The sequence below is a fragment of the Sinohyriopsis cumingii genome, chromosome 8 (assembly GCF_028554795.1).
Source record: "Sinohyriopsis cumingii isolate HCF-2022 chromosome 8, ASM2855479v2, whole genome shotgun sequence".
NCBI classification, from domain to species: Eukaryota; Metazoa; Mollusca; class Bivalvia; order Unionida; family Unionidae; genus Sinohyriopsis; species Sinohyriopsis cumingii.
The window spans coordinates 82,424,800-82,446,864 of record NC_142968.1 but is presented as its reverse complement, the minus strand read 5'-3'; the positions used below and the strand labels follow the sequence as shown (position 1 = coordinate 82,446,864).

Here is a 22,065-nt window from a genome sequence, read left to right as displayed (position 1 = left end):
CATGTTGCTGATGGATGACAGGATTTTCTACTTTTTGTAATGGGGTCATATTTAACTGCATCATTTGTGCAAGTCTGAAAGGTCTTCATACCATAACACTTTCTGTACACATTATCCAATTCTGTTTAGTGACTTTGGAGGGAATTTAAGATTTAACTATTTTCAGTGATGTTGCCATATCTTACAGCAGCTAAGCATAATTACAAATCTGAAAGGCCTTTATTCCAAGATGCTCTGTGCCAAGTTTGGTTAGTACTGGTCAGGAACTTAGTAATAATCAGTCGAAAATAACTGCTGACAAATGGCCATATGATAAGCTGCTTGGCCTTACAGCAAAAACCCGCTACCCAACCCCAATAATACACTTACTGCAAAAACCTGATACCCCACCCCAATAATACACTTACTGTAAAAACTTGATACCCCACCCCAATATTACACTTAATGTCAAAACTTGATATCCCACCCCAATAATACACTTACTGTAAAAACTTGATATCCCACCCCAATAATACACTTACTATAATCCATGTATAAGTATGTAGGATCTTTGTTCAATTTATAATTAATATTCTGTATGCAATACAGGACATAAATGGAATGAAGAGATTCTATTACTGCTGTAAACATTCAATTCAAAAACTATCAATTACAAAAAAAAACGATACAGACATAAATTTGTATAATTTGGCAAAAACACTTTCATTATCTTCCAAAGCACATCGTAAGTTAAATATTTAGCAACAAATCTGATCAAACCCACTGTTCACTGAACCTAGTCCATGTCCTAAAAATTGCAGATATTTACATGGACCGAAATATCACCACTGTAGATCAGACTCTTAAATTAGTAAGATATATGAACTATATATCTACCCTCAATAAGGTATAACCTGTCAAACAGTTCCAGGTATGTAGGACACAAAATGAGGCAAGCATACTAATTTTTGTGGCAAAATATTCTTTTTACAGAAAAAGCCATTGATTTGAAATAATGAGTATTCAATCTGTGTGTTCACTGGATTACACAAACAAATGAAAAATAATTATAAAAAATTTAGTGCCAATGTCCACAATTCTAACATGCTTTGATTGCTGTGAGTATTTCACAATAATAGAAAATATTACAAACATTTCCAGTCTATGCCTTCAGTTGTGGCAACTATATTAAAAATAGCTGACACTGAGTATCTAAAAAATGGAGTTACAGGTCCTGAATGTCTCCGAGGGCGCCCTGTTGAGAAGAAAATGTGCAAAATATTCATCATTATTAGACCCCGACTTAAAACTTATTATTTATTATTTATTAGTGTACAGCAAGAAAATAATCTCAAGTCTTTGCAACTTTCATCACAATGTTTTTATATGATTTGCAACATTTTGTAACTTTTTTGTAACAAGGATCCATTTTAATTTTGCTGTCTAGTATATTTCAATTGTTCTAAAAAAAAGTTTCACTATGTAAAATTGTCTGCTGCATATTGATCAAAAACAGAATATCTGCCTGAAATGAGTGAATAATGGATATATTTCACTGAATGTGTGAAAATCTTTTCATGAGTTTGCCACAATTGAAAATACTTGTTCTTCAACAAGGAGATGAAATATATCCATTATTCACTTCAGAGCAAGATAATTTCTCTTTATATTATCCTCAAACATATTGGCTAACATGATGTACTGTACAACAGATTGAAGTAGATTTCTTACTGGATCCCATGCAATATGAGCAGTTTACTGTTTATTTATTCACACTTTAAATATAAACAGTTAAAAAATCTCCTTCCCACTTTAAAATAAAATAACACATTTCAAAATAAAAAATAATCTCCACCTTGATGGATTTGAACTTGAATCATCTTTAACATGAGCAAGCTATATTTACCACTCAGCTAGGCACGGGTCTAAGAATAATTTCAAATTTTATGGTTAAAATGTTATCCAGGTCCATTGACTGGCAGTGAAAAATTAAGATTTTATTTTCTCACTAAAGTGAAATAACAATATTATTTCACTCAGAAAATCCATTAATTCATGTCCTAGCATAACATAAAACTGTAGCAATCCCCCGTACATACTTTTAAGTCTAGCACAACTGCAAACAGTACAGGCAGATGTCTGCTGTTCCATAAATCTTCTGGCAAGTCTGGGTCTGTGCAGTTTGTTAGGATTAATCAGCAGAAAAAAACAACATAGATCCTCATCTGTCAGCATGTTATACAATAGCAGTTATGGGTCTGTTTGCAGTTGCACTCAAAATATTATCAGTACTTAATAAGTAGTGTGTTTCAGGGAGGTACAATACAATTTTTTTCTCCCTTCTAAAACATCTCTGATTAGCACATGGTGTACTGATACACATGGTAGATCTTTATAAAGAATTAAAAAAAAATAGCAAGGTATTTACTTATAAACATGAATTCCCTCACCAACAGGAGCAATTAAAAGTACCTGACACTCAAGCTTGAAGATTAGGGTCACATGGATCTACTTTTGGCATGGTTGATGGTCGAGTCGCTCTCCTCAAAATATGTCCATATACCGATGTTCATGAGTGCAGGTAAAATAGGGTTCATGATATTGAAAGTGTAAACAACAGAGCTGACAATACAGGTCACTAAACTTGGCTATAGTGCCCTAGTTTTGGTTTGTTTGACTTAACTCAATGAGATACCTCTACATGCCTAGTTTCATGAGTAGAGGTGAAGTAGTGTCCACGATACCAAGGGTGTTGTGGTGGTTGTTGTTTTGGCTTTAATACCATTTCAAAGTGCAAGATAGGAAGAACCTAGGAAAATCCCCATTAAGAACCACCAGCCCACAGGAAGCTACTTCCAAGCTTTCTCACATACCCAAACTGGCCAAGCCTGAGACTCAAACCCTTGTGGAGAGGTGAGTCGGCAGTGATCAGTAAAGGTAAATGTTTAAGACCACTCAGCCACCCAGGGCCCCTACAGAGGGTGAAATCAATACATGTAGTTAGCTGAAAACACAAAAGTTACTTAAACATGAAAACTGGGTCATAATTTTCTGGTTATAAAAAAGTATGATTGCTTACCTGGATACACATCTGCATTGCAGTTTTCATAAATGTAGGTGAAATACTGTCTAAGATATTGATGATGTAATGAACTGATAGCTAAAAATAAAAAAGTCACTGAGTGTGAATATATGGATGAATTGTTCCTGTCAAGATTCCTCCACATGCTGATTTTTTTTAATTGTAAATGAAAGACATTTAATCATGAAATTTAGACTACATTGCCCTTGTGTTGGTCAAGTTATGTTAATTTCTTTGAGATAAAATCACAAACAAATTGTCAGGGATGTTGGTGAAATAGGGTCTATGATATTGAGAGTGTAGCGATTGGAAAGCTGATTCTTATGTAAGTAACCAAAGCATGACAACTGAATCACACTGACCTAGTTTTGGTTGAGCTATTTATAATGAATTAATGATACCTGAAAATACATACGTAACTAAGTGAAAATGAAGACAAACCAACCAAGTTTTGGCTTGTTCAATTACATCCACTGACATGTATCTACAAAAAAATCATGTTTTGTTAACTATTATTAGAGATTTGTTCCATTTACCTGCCCTCTCCCTCCTCTGGGATCATATTATCTTGCAAAGTTAACTCCAATATATTTCCACATTTGGTCTTTAATTCAAGCTTTTAAGTCATTACACAGCTGTGGAATCACCAATATTCTTAATATCAGACACAATCCAGTTCTTTAATTTCTTAGAAGTCAATAATGCAGAGGATGAATTCATATCATTCAGACCAACAAGGGTTGCTCTGTTTGTTTTGCATTAGTGTAAAACCAGTAATTAGCGTATATTTTAATTTCCATAAGGATTATTTCCCTTTTTCTTTCTTGCGTCTTTTTAAAAATGACCTGTTTGTTAAAAATACTCCAACATTTGCTTGAGACAATGAACCAGTAGAGTTTAATGTGTAAAGAAACTCCAAGGTTATTTCATACTTATTGCACTGTACATCGTGCATACAAGATGAGGGCAATACCCATGTATAAGTTTCAGTTAAAATAATTATGAAGTCTGAATATTAGTTTCTTCTTTCTTAGATTAGAACCCATAATTAATATCTGCTAGAGATGGTGTTACACTGCGGTATGAACAGGGGCTATACAGAAATGTAAGGTTTTGTTCGAAATGAAAGGCAAGTAAGTAGCGTGCGGATAAGTGATCACAGTAAGCAAACATTGAAGAATTATACTTGTTAATCTGGAATACTGTTGTGAAGTTTTTGTCATCTTTTATATAAATACCCGCATCTGTCTTTCTTTCCTTCTTTCTGTTTGTCCCAGCTGCCAAATAAGATATCACAAGTTTGAAACTCTGCAGCATCCCAAATTTATTTTTTTTTTTTTTAATGTGTAAACTTTCTTTTAAACTTGCTCATCCCAATTTTTTTATTTTGATTTTTGACTTTTTTAAAAAGTTTTGTTGTTGAAATGTTCTTTTATCACTCTCATCCTAGAATGGGCAATCCAGCTGCAAAACAACAGGTCACAAGTTTGAAACTCATGGCAGCATCCTCACTTGTTTCAAAATACTTTTTGTTTATATTTTTATGTTCGAACTTCTCAACTCTTGCATCCCAATTTTAGTTAAAAAATTTTATATTATATTTTGTTCCCATCATAGAACAGGCAATTAATCTAGTAATAAACACACAAAAAACTAGAAAAATTAAAATTGTAGCACAATATAATTGATAAGGAAAGAAAATTAAGCCAGTAACATTAAAGTACTGTGAATCATGAAATCTTAACAAGGAGAAAGCTTTGGCAAAACTGTTGAATAAATTAAGTATATATGACTACTATTCATTTTAAGACAGTGCTCATGATCACTCTTGCTGAGCATATAATGACACAACATATAAATACAGTCCATGTATTACTGACCAGTAATAGATAAAGTCTTAAAGGAAGAAGATGCTGAAATAATTTAATCTGCATTAAAACCATAATCATTTACTGTTATTCTAACTGATGACTCTTTTTCCCACTCATTTTTTCCTAAGGTTGTGGCTTAAAATAACTGCCATTTCTTTTTCTTACATGAAGGACTAGGTTCATTTAAGCCTCTAAATGAATCTAAAATGCAATAAATAATACCTATTTATGGATAGTTTATCTTGACCATAAAATGTTATAATACCAAAAACCATTCTGGTACTCATAAAACTTTATCTGCATGTACCAACATCATGACATCATGTGACATAATGGTAGCTGAATGCTGACAATGCAATTTTAGTCTGAAATATACCACTTTCAGCTGTGTAATATAGAGTGTATGCACCACCCATCATGATTTTTGTTTCTGATGGTAGCTATGGCTAATAAAGACATAATGTGAAAGAGCTAAGTTGGTTCATATCTGGGCTCTATATTAAAAATGGTTGAATGTTTTTCAATGCTCTTCTCAGAATAATCTTAAGATCACAAAATGTACTGATATTTCTAAAAATAAATTGAAAAATAGCAATGAAGAAAGAATAAACATGGTCAAAAAAGGTGAAGAAATATTAATAAATGACATTTTTTATATTTTTCATGATAAGCTATGCTGTGGTGAGAATTTGAAATTAAATCAAACTTCTGAATGCAATTGTTTTCAACTTGTATAACATAAGCACTGCTAAATATGTAAATAAAATATGAGTTTTATTATTTTTATTCACTAATGGAAAACATAGATCTTACCAAAGAAATCAAATAGATGCATTTTTATTTCTGTTCTGATAGTTAGAGGATACATTGCACAATATCTATTTCTGAAAATCTGTATGAGAAATGATCTGTTAAGTACCAGGGCACTTATAAATTTCATTTTGGGGTTAAATGCTTCATGTAAATGTATTACTCTTAAAAAAGAGAGCACCCACCCCTTTAGTTACATTGATAACCGGCAATTTGCAATCATCTGAAAAGTTTCACATGTAGCTGATTCTACCTGTGCTACCATGTTATTAATCATAACAATAATTATGAGCATAATGCCTGATAATAGTTCGAGTGGTATGATCATGGTCAGCACTTTCAACATACTGTTTAAATTAAAATAAGAAAAATCAAATTTAGCTCTCAAACACTGTTTATATCCACTGCATAGGTATATCATAACTCGATAAAATAAAACATGACTTTCAAACACTGTTTACTGAGGTATTATAAGCTAGAGTATGTGGAAAGAAAAAAAAGCTAAGAAAACTTTTAAACAGAATGAAAAATCTGCACTAATCCATCTGCATGAATTGATTGTGGGCTTTGGCACAAGTATTCTAGTTTGATTTTAATGAGCTTTAATGCCGTTTTTTCAGCACATGATATGCTATACATGGCAGCCAGCATGCTTGGTGGAGTAAGAAGTTGGTAAGAACCACCAACCAATGGGAAGCTACTTAGAAATCTTTCTAACACACACACAGCCAAGACTCAGATTCATGTGGACTGAGGTGATGTGTAAGTGTAAAGGCGAGTGTCTTGGACCACTTTGCTACCTGATAATCCTTGTCCACAAATAAAATGAATGGTTAGTCATAAATGATACATAGCAGACCTTCACTAAAGTTATCCAATTTGTCTGAGATTTAATGTCTATGCAGATGTCTACAGACATTTGAGCCTTATTAATCGAAGAAAAAGTGATGTACCAATATAGGCATTTACACATTTAGGTAAATTTTTTATTTAAATAATGATAAGATTTAATTTGGAAAAACAAAAGCAAAGCTGAAAGCTTGCACACATCTAATATATGTACATTGTGGGTAATCATTATTTACAGTACACACGATTCAAAGGATGTCATGTCTCTAAACAGGAGTGAGGTGTCATTCAATGGGTGACTTAGGTCTGCTACTTCTGAGAAAGCTGTACCAGCAGCAATATTCAAGCAGTACCTAGTATGGAAGGGGATTACCACCATATGTTGGATATTTTGAGGAGAAAAAATGTTATTTTAACAGAATAACGAACAACTTCATTAGAAAAAGCGCATTATTAAAAATTATTATCAACGTGATTGTAAAATGAGGATTCAGTCATTCAGTCATTAAACAGCCCAGTTCCCTAACGCTGCCCCACCCCACGGTTTTCTCGATGTCAAAGTGATTTTTTTCCAATTTTGTTGAGGTCCCTTGGTAACTCGCACCTCGTTTACAGTGCGGTTATTGTTTATGGACCCCATTGTGCACGAGTTATCAAGGGAGAGGTGTATATAGAATATATGTATATTATGTACGATGTATTAATGATAAACATGTATAAATTCTTCATTAAAAGAAAACAAGGCTATATTTATAGTACATTATTCCGCTTTAATTAACATTTCTAAAGACTATACAATTCTCTCTCCCCCCCTTTGGATTTTTTGACTAAACTTTACAATCATTCATAGGTGCAGAGACATCACCATATGACACAGTAAAAATCACCAAGGCTCGTATTTTCATGAATTTTTCCCCATATCTAGCTGCAATAACCCAGCAAGAGAGAGAGAGAGAGAGGGAGAGAAAGAAAGAAAAAGAGAGACGAGGGTGACCATTTGGACATTTTTATATTAAACAATTAGTAATCAAGTTTTTGAACATTATAACTGGTTTAAGAAACAAAAGCAACAAAGTATTAATATGCTACAGTATGTATGTCTTATAACCAATAATTTTAACTTATAGGCTAGTGTCGACTGGCTATTGCAACAATTTATCATTGATATTATGTACACTGAAGATAAATCTAAGGAAAGCATAAACATACCATTACGACGAACCAGATTACTGTATGTTACTTGGTACAAGTCCAGTTTTAATGTTTATGTCCAGTGCCATGTCTTTTCTCTCTCACTCCAGATTTTTGCTTATTTTATCCCTTACACACGAGAGGGGAGACAGGAATGGATTCTGATGAAATTGTGTACCATTTTAATTTCATTTAGAAAAGAGGGACTATTAATACTTTTTATCATTATTTTCACATATCATTTATGATTAATGAATGAGTAGAAATTCATCATTGATATATAGGCCTGCAGTTGAAAGAATTTTTATATATTCATATTATTGCACCATGGACGGATCACAATCTGATATACCAATAGCATTGGTATATCAATTTGACTTATACCAACCCTTTAAATGCCATGTTATTTTCAATCAAGGTAAATTACATCTTTGTAATGTAAGCTCTCTCTCTCAAATAAATAAGAAATTGACACGTCACAGTGCAATCTCTTGTCAGAAGGAGGCAATATTTTATGCTACTTCCTTGATGCAAACTTGCAACGTGCTTGATGCTATATTATAATCATAATTTTAGAAGCTGCAAACTGTGTAACTTGTGATACAGCAAGTTTATAAACAGAACATTAAAAGTTGTAATAACTGACATAGCATTTGCAATATGACAAACTACTGAATCAATATAGTAGTTGGCAAATTGCAAGATACAATGACACAGAAGGAAAGTAGATCTAAGCACTTGCAAGCAACCATTTACAGCTTGCATCAATGAATAGAAAATTCATGACTAGAATTATGAATGTAGCACTTTCAAGCAGCCATTTACAATAACGCAGAAAGAAAGTAGCACTTGCAAACTGCCACAAACATTTTGCATCAATGGAGAATAGAATTTACATGGATAGATTTATGAAAGTAGCACTTGCAAGCAGCCATTAACAATAATGCATCAAGGAAGATTAGAAAATACTCACACAGAATTATGGCAGTAATCCCCTCCATAACCTAGAGCTAGCTGCCTCATTACTATGCATCTCAGTTTAACAATTAATTAACAATTTCAAAAGAGGGGAAAAACTTGAACAATTATGTTTTTCAGAATATTTATGCAATCGCAACGGAATTTGGAAATAATTCCTACCATATCCAGAATCCGGCCCTACAAGAAAGACAAAAAAAATTAATATGTCCTGCCTATATTCAACACAGATGCAGGATATCCAGGTTGCCAACAAGCGGTGTCTTTGTGTGTTTGTGTGTGATTTTTGGATTGTTAACATAGCTTTAAAAAAATTCAGTTATATTGCTGCAATGTCTGCAGTGTGGCAGTTTATACAGATGTCTAGCACTGGGGCATCATACCGCAGAAATGTAGCCTCATGTCCCATCCTGTCACATTGTCCTGACACCAGGCCAACTAGTCATAACACTAACCTCTTAATAACGAACACCAAGTGAGGCAGCTGCTAGTACCATTTTTATAAGTCTTTGGTATGATTTGGCCAGGGTTTGAAACCACGACTTCTTGCATTTGAGACAGATGCTCTTCCTCGAGTCTTCCTAGGTTCTTCCTTTGCCAAATATATTGGCCAACATCTGTGGCCTATCATGTGCTGAAAAATGGTATTAAACAGTACCCCTACTCCCACTACAGCTGACACTAAAAATGTATTTATTTGAAGCATCTCTTCGTGAAATGATAACCTCCATTTGCCACTGCCTGGTGGCTACCTGTCTACTGGATGTGTTACAGTTCAAGCTTGAGCAAGGAGGGATGGGTGGGCTTTATGTGAAGCTGTAAATGATTTTAAAGAAACTACACAAATTTCATTTTTCTGTTGAATACATGACCTGATCACATTAACATAAGGAGACTTGGTAAGACGAGGATGAAATACAAGAGCATTCAACCTCTACCTTAGTTGCATCTTAAGTGGCAATATGACAGTGTCCTCAATGGAAGAATAAACCATTCTAAGTTCCTAACGTGTTTGCAGCACAGGAGGGAATAGGATAACACAACAATCTTATATTAAACTCTTTTAATAAAGGAGTTACCTTACTGATAAATCATTTTCCAAATGAATCCAGTGAAAGCTATCAACAAAGGCTGTGTTATTATAAACAGGGTCTGGTCATCTTGGACCAACAGGAGCAGCAGAATTCAACTCTCATCTCTGCAAATCTAGGTCACATAATTAGAAACTTGAGAAAGACTATACACAACACAGCCAACTGCCTCCATGATCTCCCAAATCAAAATATTGCACTTGGAAATAGGCTCACAGAAACTACTTGATTTCACAAGTGGACAACTTCATGAGCCATACCTGGTCCCTGTTAGATCTCAGAATATATAAAATGTGTCATGTATATTTATATTTGATTTATTTTAATTGTCTGTTTGTAAGTTTTAATTTTATTTTATTTTTAATTTCATTACATATCAATGTAATGTTATTTTGTTTACTTGGAAATTGATATTTTCCAGAAAATTCAGTTGGACTTGAATCTTTTCATAAATACCTAATAATAGAAACACTGTTTCTATTTTTAACTAAGTTCCCGACCTTGATTCAGAAATCACTGAGACAAGTAAACAACTTTCTATTTTTATTTTATTCTTGGAGTAAAAGGATTGGTTTTTATCAAGGTCATACTGAAAGCTTGCCATTAGCTTCTCGTGGGTCGGTGGTTCTTCCCGGATTCTTCCTCCACCATTAATACTGGACGCCATGCATAGCCTATCGTGTGCTGAAATATGGCATTAAACCCCACAACAACAACAACAACAGTATACATCATCGCCTTCCATTTTGGATTTGTCATCGGGACTCGAACTCAAGTTTCATTAGAACATTTCATTACTAGGACTTCTAAAATTTAATTCATGAATTATTCTTGGATTATTTTTGGATTTTATTCTTAAAACTGTAAGTTCTTAATTTTTTATTTTACATCATTTTTCAAGGGAAATAAATTATTTGTCAAACTTTTCAAAGCTTGTTGTTTTCACTCTTTCTTTTGTTGCTGTTTATTAGAGCCTAAACACGTAACATATGAAACCCACATGAGCCGCTAGACCAGTGCCTGAAACAGTATATCCTGCTTTCCTGCCTTGAGATTGCTGGGTCCCGTTGAAAGTTTCTGTGCACCTCAGATAGTACATAAGTGTGTAGAGCAGATCCCGCAACCTCATTGTCATCAATCAACCAAATGAAGACCGGAAGTGAATGACTATCTCTGAAAGACTGTTGATGGCAATCTGTTCTTAATGATGAAACCAGGCTGCATTATCAGGACAAGAAAACTATCTGATTAGAACTGGCGATAGTCTGAGTAAACTAACAAACAATTTGCTCACCTTCCTGACCCACTGCCGGCAGTTTTTTTGCAATGGCAGGAAGTATAGTGTGAGGGATTCCCATCCTGCAACTGGATCTGAATTTGATAAGATCTTCCTTGCAGTTGGAAATTGTACCCTTTCTTCTGTTTTTAAGATAGCATGTAATGCCTTCCAAATGTAACTGAAGCCATTAAACTGGTAAAAAATTTTCAGCAAATACATATTTTATTTCTCAAAATTATTACAGTGAAGCAAGAGAAAAATTTTCTATGTGCAAACAAGATTCATGCAGCAGTAACTATGTGAAACTAGTGATATAACTAATGCTCAATGATTATTCTTGGTCAATATGACACTTGCAATGTATCCAACCAATGCAAAACAAAAGGCGATCAAAATGAGTCCTGCATCTAATCCAAAATGGAGCAATATGGAATGGCTGAACAGTTTCAATTACAATCATCTATGACTGGCTATTCTGTCAAGGATGAGAATGCCATGAGAATAGTTGACAAGTCATGGTTTGTCTGCAGTCACTTTACTCATGCCTTGAGCATACTGGAAACGTGATCAATACATTGACACATCTGAAAAGGCATCAACATACCACTAACAATCATTTTTCAGATGACAAGACTTTCAAATTGACATGTGTATCAATATTGTACTGCATCTAAGGAAGTGTAGTGATACGTATCAATACATGGTATATCGTTTCACCACAATCATTCATATCTGCCATCAACTGTGACAAAATTGTGGATATACATAACCGTTCTTTCACAGGAGTTTAGAAAATCATGAATTGAACAAAGTAAAGAATATTTTTCCATCAACAACTTGGAAGTTCTTCTTAATATCAAATGAAAACTGTGTTCAAAAGCTCCAGCAAGTTATTTTCAAAGACTTTTAAATGAGTTTTCATTAACTTTTCTTTTGGAAAACTGAACTTTCTCAGCCATTACTGCAAAAAATAGGTACAATTGTAGGAGAAAAAAATAAAAACTGATTAATTAGCACATCACTACTGCAAAGGGATGACACTGTCAGGTAACTATTCATGTGTGTCTTTTGATCCATCCAATTTTATCCCAGTTTATTTATTTATTCATTAGTTTTGGAAAATAAATAATACAATTTTGAATCTGATAAGTGTTATGTTTTATCTAATTTCAACTTTTTATACTTCCTCAGATACACTTAAGGGGTTTGGGAAAATTTTTAATCAGTTTTTCAGCAAAGTCATGAACATTTCCAAGATTCAGCTTTTACAAAATTCCATGGATTCTTATGTCAACACTTTAATTCAAGGATTTTTTTAAGGTTGTACTAACCGTGAAAATGGAAAAACAAAAACCTACCTTAAATATTTTTTCTATTGTCACATGACTATTTCATTTTTTAGGTTAATATAGGCACTTCATATTGCAGAAATAGATATATAATAACACCTGACATCACAAATGATGCCATAACATTACATAACATAACAAGATCAAGATGCAACAGAAGAATATTTGAAGTCCTCACTGTGTGCCCTTCTATAACAGTATACATGGAAAACAACTTGCTCTAAGAAGTGGTTTATTTGGTTACTACAGTGAACAAACCAGGCCTGTGACACCAAAATAAATTGTTCCTGAATTCTGTAACCAAAACATTTCTATGTGTAGATTTAATAAGAAAATGATTGTGGATGATGGAGTGGTGTCAGTGAGTAATATGGGAGTGGTTTGTTACCCGTTTCCTTCTGTTCAGCATCCTCCAAACTGCGACTCCTCTTCTCTTCATAACTCCCACAGGTGGGTACTGAAAAGGTTTAGCATAGTATATAATAATAATAACGAGGACTTTGTATAGCGCCTAATCTTTAGAAGCTCTAAGCGCTTTACAACTTTAGACAACACCTATAAGATAAGAAACATAATAATATTATTAAAAAAAAAAACAACATGAAATTAGAAAAACATTAAAAAAATAAAAAACATACTGAGAATATTTCAGGTAGGAAACATTATTAGGTCTTTAAGTTTGTTCTTGCTGTCGAAATAAGTGAGTTTTGAGAGCCCTCTTGAATGTGATCACTGTGTCTTTGTGTCTAAGTTCAGTGGGCAATTCATTCCATGTTGCTGGGCCCTGGTATGCAAAAGAACGCTGTCCATATGACTTTTGTTTTCATACTTGGAATAATGAGTATACGATTGTCAGGAGAGAAGTGTAAGTATCTTGCTGGTGTGTACACATGGGTGAGGTCAGATAGGTATGTTGGAATAGAGTCAACAGTGAAATGTAGCACAGAGAACAAATTTTGTGTTTGATTCTGGATTGAATGAATAGCCAGTGTAGGGTACAGAACAGCGGGGAGGTGTGCTCTGATTGTGGCACTCTAAGTATGATCCGAGCAGCTGTGTTTTGAACTTTTTGAAGTTTCTGGAGTAGATATTGAGATGAACCAGACAGAATTGAGTTACAATAGTCTAGTCTTGAAAGTACTAATGAACACACAAGTGTTTTAGTGGCATCAACTGAAAGATATTTGCGAATTGAGCTGATGCGTCTCAGGTCAAGATATGCAGCCTTGCATATGTTCATGACATGTTGGTGCAATGTGAGAGTACTGTCGAGAGTAACACCTAGGTTTTGTACTGATTGTGTGAATTTAATGTTGGTGCTGCTGATATTTATTGTTTTAGGTAAAGGATGTGAAGGAGAAAGTCTTTGTGTTGTGATCAGAATGGCCTCAGTTTTATCATCATTCATCTGCAGCTTGTTACAAGTCATCCATGATTTCACATCAAAAATGCACCTCTCTACACCTTGGATGGTAGCATCAACTTCAGTTGGATGGCTAGATTTGTATATTTGTGTGTCATCAGCGTACAACTGATGAGACACTGGATGATGACTATGACACTTGAGAGCGACTGAGTGTACAGAATGAAGAGAACAGGTCCAAGAACAGACCCCTGTGGAACACCACAACATAGATCAACTGGGTTGGAGTGTATTCCATTTGCAGACACAATCTGTGTCCTGTTGACCAAGTAGGACTTGAACCACAGTAAGGCTGTATCATGAATGCCAAATACATGCTGGAGACGGTGAAGTAATATATCATGGTCTATTGTGTCAAATGCTGCAGACAAATCAAGGAGGGTGAGGACTGTAATCTTTCTGCTATCCAATGCAGAGAGAATGTTATTAACTACTTTTAAAAGAGTAGTTTCAGTACTGTGGCAAGGGCGATATGCAGATTGTACATTGCTAAAAAGACTGTTTGAATTTAGATGAGATACAAGCTGGGATAGAACAACCTTTTCTAAGATTTTTGAAATGAAAAGGAGATTAGAAACTGGGCCGTAGTTCTTTAAATCATTATGGTCTAGTGTTGGTTTCTTCAGCAGAGGCTTTACAATGGCAGTTTTGAAAAATGATGAGAATTCCCCAGATGAGAGAGAGGTATTAATAATATCAGTTAGTGAAGGCAATACTGGATCTAAGCACTCAAGCAGCAGTGATGTTGGAATTGGATCAAGTTCACATGACTTTGGTGCACTCTTCATCACGATTGTACGTAAGAAATCCATAGAGACAGGTTCAAAAGCTGCTAATGGTTGCCGCTCAAATTCTGTATCCTAACTGTATGGTGATGACGAGTCAATTGAAATTGTGGTGTCAAGCTTATCTCTAATGGTTTGTACTTTGTCACGGAAAAAATTTGCAAACATGTCCGGAAGGTCGACTGGAGAGAAGGTAGTTGGAAGTGGTGTTGATTTGTTCCTTGACATTAGCTTGTTAGTAATCTCGAAAAGCTCTTTGCAGCTGGAACTTTCCATGATCTTAGTAGTGTACTGGGCTGATTTCGCTGCATGGACTATATTTTTGACGTTCTTCTTCACGACTTCATAGATTTGCTTATGAATAGTGAGTCTGGTGGAAAGCCAGAGCCTCTCAGCTTTACAGCGGTCTCTTTTAGCAGTGCGAAGCTGGTCCCTAACACTGCTATACCATGGAGAATGCTCATGAATTGATACTCTGCACTTGGTAGCTGGGGCATGTTTGTCAAGTAATGAACGCAGACAGTTATCGAGTTGTTCTGCGGTAGGAGGTAAGCAAGTTGTTAGGTTAGCTTGGATGTCGTGCATTAATTTGGTTCTATTTATCATACGGAGGTTTCTCTTGGTAGCAGATAAAGGTGGAGGGTTAGGGACTGATACGTCAAGATGGCATATAATGCAGAGGTGATCTGATGCAAGGTCATGGGATACCAGGGAGGACCGCAGAATGTTATCATCAGGTCTATGAAGAATCCAGTCTAAAATGTGACCATGTTTATGGGTGGGTTGGTTAACTGACTGTTTGAGGTTGAAAACATTAATGGAATCTATGAGTTTTGATGTATTTGAGTTTCCGGGACAGTCAAAGTGAAAGTTGAAATCTCCAAGAACAAATAGGTTGCCACCTATCGAATTTCCATAGTCCAGGAGATTCGGAAACTGCTCCAAAAAGAGAGTCAGCCAGCTTGTTTTTTCTACTAGGAGGTGGGCAGTATAGGCACAAAAAATGTACTGACCTTTGCTTCAGTGTGAGTGTGGTTTGGACTAAACTGAATGGTGTGGTGTAGTTCAGGCTTTTTATCATGGAGTTCTTTGTGATGACAGCAATTCCACCTCCGCGAGAATTACGGGGGAACGACTTGATGGAGTAACCAGTGGGTGTTAGATCTGCACACTTGGGCTCATCGCCTGATGTTTTTAGCCATGTTTCTGTCAAGAATAATATGTCAACATTTTCGTCGTTGATAAAATTAACTATTTCTGTGCATTTTTCCGGTGGTCCTACTGACTGGGCATTGAATAATGCAATGTGCAGAGATATTTCTTGGATAGTTGACATAAAGGTTGACGAATTAATTGGGATTTGAATTAGGTTATCTAAATTAACGGTCGAAATTTTTTAAATGGTTGTGTCAAAATAAGGGAGATAACTGGAATTCTTCTTCCTGTTCTATGCCGGCCAGGTTTGAAACGTTTCTTTTTTCGCTTCTGTTTACATTTAGGTAATGATGAATGTAGTCCCAGTTCGTTTAGTCATTAGCACAATGTAGTGTGGAGAGCCAAGGAGTGAACATTTAAAGCAATTAATGAGGGTCCATCATAGCATAAACGGGTTGACGGGCGAGTATCACATGATGGCGGTTTGTTCAAAAACAGTGGAGCAAGACAGCTGAGAAAAAGTCTAATTATTCTCGTATCCAAAACAAGGAGATGAAGAAACACATATGAATTTAACAGCCAATACATAATCAACACAATAACTAAGATGAAAACAGGCAACAAGCACAAATATCGTGAAAACAGCACTAAAAAATGAACAGCTGCTTCAAGCCGGTTAAGCAATAGTGGCCATCTTGTTCTATATGCAGTATGAAGTTTTGGGTCAAAAGGCAAAATGTGCCACAAACAACCAATGTGATGGCCAAAATTATCTTGCTATCAATCTGTCTTTTTTAATAAAACTTCATGAATAAAACCATTAAATTTCTCTGGTCCTAATCATAACAGTATTAAAAATAATAAAAAATAAATAAAAATAATGATAACAAAAATAACAATGTCTTTATTTAAAGAGGGTAACTCAATTAGTTAAATACAACTAATCTTCCTTTATGCTCTTTACTATGTGAAAAGGATAAAATTATAAATTAAACTGAATAGCATTACCAGTTGAATTAGTATCTTGATTTAAGTTTTCTCTCTCTCTTGAAAAGAGGTATTTACAAGTAAACTCATCTACAATACAAACTAAAATATTAAAAAGGGGCAGAATTTCACTTCATATATAAAGTATTACTTCATTTTCCCAACAACTTGTGTACTGAAAGAATGTAGGCATGATCTTCATGTATACATATCAGTCAATGATCATTTCTGCTTAGGTATACACTACCGTTAGCCTATTTTGCAAAAATCTGGCATGTAGTCAAGTTTTATCAGTGTTATACTTGTCATAAACCATTATTAGCAACAAAATTAAAGTGAGTATAAGAAACATTTTATATCATATATGTAAGACAGTTTTAATATACTAATCTTTAATGTTTTGCAATTATCATTTGTAATTGATATCAATTTAGGCTGCTGGTGTCATTTTACTGACTTAAATGAAACATACTATGCAAATATTGTTGACAGCATTTTGTTCTTTACTTTGAACATTAATACGGGCTTGTGGTAGGCTAATATGTATTCGAATTGCAGCAGTTTCTAGTTGGTACTAAATGAAAATACTGCCAGTCTGACTTCCAAATTTATGAATACCATGACTGCCATCATGAAAATCATTTTGTCTCTCTTTGAGAAGTCTTCTGATGAAAACCCAATGTTGAAATGACTCTCCATCAAGAAGGTGTGGTGATACGATTTTCAAGAGGGGTATTGTGGCAGCCATACTGGATATTAGATCGAACTATTTTTATTTTGACCAACTTGAAACCAAAAGAAGTCTAGCATTAAAAAAAAAACAATTATAATATTAACTTTCTGTCAGGAGGAATAGCTAAAGCAAGATTTTCAAGATGGCCATAATGACTATAATGGCTGTCAGATCAGCACTATTTTCATTTAGGCCAACTAGACATAAAAGTCTTTAAGTGAAAACTCCATGATGATGTGACCATTCATTCAAGTGGAAGAGTGATAACTATTTTATTGGATGTCCAGAAAACAAAATATTTATTCAGGACCAACTTGATTTTTAAGAAGTATTCTGGTGTAAACCCCATACCGAAATGATTTTCTATTTAGAAGGAACAGAGATAAGATTTTCAAGATGGCTGCAATGGTGGCTTTACTGTCTGCCACATTACAACCATTTTCATGTAGGGTCAAGCAGACATCATAAAAAGTCTGTTACAGAAAGCTCCATGTTGATATGACCATATATTCAGGAGTAGAGAAAAAAAATTTCAATGTGGTGTCCATACTGGATTTTTAAGCAGAACCATTTTCATTTAGGACTAAACTGAGGTTATCCGAAGTCTTCAGGTGAAAACCTCATGTTGATATGACCCTCCATACAGCAATAACAAGATTTTCAAGATGGCTGCCATAGTGGCCAAATTGGATGTTAGATTAGCATCATTTTCACTGAGTGTCAACTAGACATCTTAGGAAGTCTTTCAGTGAAAACATCATGATGATATGGCCATCCATTCAGGTATGATTAGTGATAACAAGATTTTCAAGACAGCCACTGTGGTGGCCATACTGGATGTCAATGCAAAACTCCAATGACACATGAGAAAGTCTTCTGGTGAAAATTCCATGACAAGACCATCCATTCAAGATTGTGAGTGACAAGAAGTTTTATAAGACGGCTGCTGTGGTGGTTATACTGGATGTCTGAACATTACTATTTTCATATTAAGACCAAACAGACCTTCAGATGAATGTGTGTGTTAAATTTCATGACAATCCTCCGACTAGTTTAGGATTAGTGATAACAAACTTGTGCCAGTGGATGAACAGACATTGGATATCGATGTGGAATTATGCAGAATAGGCCATCTCATGGGCTCTTTTGGTCTATGACCAGCTGAGCTAAAAACATTCTGAGATTGGATGTATCAATTTAATTATAACAATGTACTTGAAAATCTTTTATGTTTTCCTAAATTATTATTACAATTAATTTTGGAATTTCATCAGTTAGTCATAATTAAAAGGAATGCACCTGTACAGGTAGGTCAGTATCATTTTAGAGGCAATCTACTGCACATAGTATTTTATAGCTGAAATCTACCACTTTTGAAAATTAAAAGAATTTTTTAAAAAAACCTTCATTGTTACATGTCCTATCAACACATTAGAGAAACACGCTAGAACCAGTCTACGGGGGACCAGAAATGTTCCTCCAGTACAAAAACTGGTGCGATGATGTGTTGCTGAGTACTAGGATTAGAATTGTTAAAAAACCTGTAAACAGCAAGGTGTTACTTAATAACCTAATTGTTGTAATTTGGGGAGTTTACGGCCAACTGCAGCATGTTTTTAGAGGGGTTATAAACAATGAAGCAAACAAAGGTGGTCCACGTCTTCTACACCTTTGATACATACATGTGATATAAACAACAGGTCAGGTAGGGACAAATCAGGAAATTTTCAAAATATGATCAAGAGTTTTGACCTCAAAACGGGGAGGATTTTCAATGACCCGATTTTGTGCATGCAAATGGACAAAAATTACAACTATTGAACAGATTTACATTTTTTAAATATTAAAATATGCATATCATCTCATCAAGTTAGTCCATTCATAGTAACTGGTTGCCATTCATACTTTTCTTATATGTACAACAAGCATTTTTAGCATTTCTTAGATCATTAGTTTATTATATTCATGGCAGTCCTCATCAATGTTGATCTTAACACTTAGGAGATGATGTATTGTTATTGGATCCAGGTTTCCTCTAGACATTTTCTTATCCTACATAATGAAGGATTCATTTTCTCACATTTCTGAATGAAAAATGAGTACTGAACTCAAAAAAGGCTTATCGTAAATACTGATGTAACTTTCAAATTGCAAAACATCCAATGAAAATTTGCTTTTCTTAAAAGAAAACTTCAAAATTTTAGTGAAAAACTTTTCAAAAAACATTTGTTGAAACAGCTATAGTAAAGGCAATATGCTGCATCCAAAATGTGTACTGCAGATAACTTGTACTATAATACAAATGTCAATATGTTAAAAAAACAAATCCATTCTTAAGCATAAAATTTGCGGGGCCCCGAGTGGCCGAGTGGTCTAAAGCGCTCACCGTTACGGATCACTGCCATCTCACCCCTGTCTGCGTAGGTTCGAGTCTCGGATTCGGCTAATGTGGTTATGTGAGAAAGCTTGCCAGTAGCTTCTCGTGGGTCGGTGGTTCTTTCCGGGGGTTTTCCGGGTTCTTCCTCCACCATTAATACTGGCCGCCATGTATAGCCTATCTTGTGCTGAAAAATGGCGTTAAGCCCTACAACAACAACAACAAAGCATAAAATTTGCCATGACAAACAAAACATAATGAAATAGTCCTATATTCAACTTTGATCTAGAATTAATTTACTCTTCAGAAATAATAATAACAATAAGAGTTTTAAAGAGTGGAAATTGGGAAATGTTTGCTACTCTGTATGCACTATTCTCATAGTCAAAATATTCCATGATTCAGCATAAACGTCACATGTGAGGTAGGACTAAGCTATCTTGTACTGATGTTCTACACTGGAAAACACAACCATACACCTAAAGGAATATGAGAAATAGCCATCTTGGTTATATATACCTTCATTAATTTAAAACTTGTTTATCTGTGATAAGCTGAGAATCAATATTTGTTATTATACTTTCTGTTTGAAGTTAAAGGAATTATTGTTTAATACTCAAAGCTTAAAACATTGTGAAGTGTCATTGTTCTTTAACAAATTCTGAATGAAATATAGAGTATTTGAAAGTTTTGAATTATCAAGCGAAACACACAAGTTCTCACATCACTTGAAGGGCCTGGGCAAGAGCACAGACAATGTGAAATCTATATTTGCAAGATAATGCCTGTTTAACTGAAAAGTAAACTCACTTGCAAGTTGAGTCCAACTGAAATAACACAGTCTCTGATCTCCTATCATATAATGTGCTGGCCAATCAGAATCTATCTTTTTTGTTCAACTGATTACTCCTAAAAAACTGCACAGACCCAGATCTGGCAGCAAATTATGTGACAGCAGATTTGTGTCTGTGCAGTTTCAATTTGGATTTGCTTTTCAAGTGAGTTTATACAGTACTAAAAATACAAACCAGGTTTGGGCCTTTCTCTTGATGGGCTGTTCATTTGTATGGTTATTGGCTGCGACTTGGCAGTTGGGATCTTTACATCTGAAACCATCTCCATCTGGCTAGTGACCTCATTCTGGGGCAAATCCCTAGTGCCACCAGATACAGGAGCGACCACAACAGGCTTGTCAGCAGTCTACGGATAAAGATAAGTGACCTGAGCTGCAATGTATGGCTAATAAACATGAAATAATACTATCTTACATGTCCATATATATCTTCTGTTGAAGCAAATCTGTAAAAATTGTACAATTAGGTCCTTTATGGTAAACATGCAAAGTGTTTATGTTTTTGTTTTGGTTTTTGGATTTGGATAAGATCGTTTACACCTCAAAAGGTGGAGAAAAATTTGGAAACTCCTCCCAAAAAATCAATGGATTCATTTCACAGTAGCATATGGATTGTGAGACAGATCAGTGCATTCTTTCCTTTGGCAGCCCCAAGGTCAATAACAGATGTGATCTTTCTATTTATTGTCTGTGCATGGATATTGTGAAACCACTAGACACATTAAAATGTTTAAGAACATTCCTGATTCCTAAAAGATCCTTGCAGTAGTGTGGTATGTATAGAACCTCAAGTGTTTAATGGACAGTATATTCATGAAGCTCATTAAATTATGCACTATGCCATGAGCTACTTCCAAAATATTATTTGATTTACATATTTCACATCTCAGTCCTAGACCTGTGACACTTATATTCCCTTTCTCACCTGAAAGTTATTAAAATAAGTTAATGTAGAAATTTAAAATTTGAAACAATAAATAACTGTAAATCATACTATTATTTCATTATTAAATTCTGCAATTTGCTCATTGAAAATATGCTTATAGTATGAACAGACTTTTAGCAAATTTAGTTGTTTCACTATATTTTCCTTGTGAACATTCTGTGATTTACAGCAAAATATACACTCCAGTTCAAAACACTGGTCCTCTATTAACACGAGTTCTTCAAAGTGAATGGTATTCAAATAAAGAATTCTTCAGAAGTAGGAACAACTCCATTTTGTGAATGCTGAATTTCAAAATTATCTACAACATTCTCAAGATATGCTGAA

The 22,065-nt window shown here is 34.7% G+C and overlaps 1 protein-coding gene across 14 annotated transcripts in view; it reads right to left on the bottom strand.

Annotated features, from left to right (window-relative positions):
- LOC149794001 (inositol hexakisphosphate and diphosphoinositol-pentakisphosphate kinase 2-like) overlaps positions 1-22,065 on the bottom strand; it is a 234,543-nt gene that overhangs the window by 59,662 nt on the left and 152,816 nt on the right. For 7 of the 14 annotated variants that reach the window (XR_016422917.1, XM_089967926.1, XM_089967930.1 and 4 more), the window contains 4 exons: positions 20,968-21,139; positions 12,868-12,936; positions 8,923-8,940; positions 1,133-1,234 (listed from right to left, as the gene is read on the bottom strand). Coding sequence is in view for 13 of the 14 variants with exons in the window: in XM_089967926.1 (XP_089824052.1) it covers positions 1,133-1,234; positions 8,923-8,940; positions 12,868-12,936; positions 20,968-21,139 (361 nt within the window). In the remaining variant the exon portion in view is untranslated. The remainder of the gene's footprint in view (positions 1-1,132; positions 1,235-8,922; positions 8,941-12,867; positions 12,937-20,967; positions 21,140-22,065) is intronic. The other 7 variants (XM_089967933.1, XM_089967936.1, XM_089967938.1 and 4 more) reach the window with 2 other exon arrangements.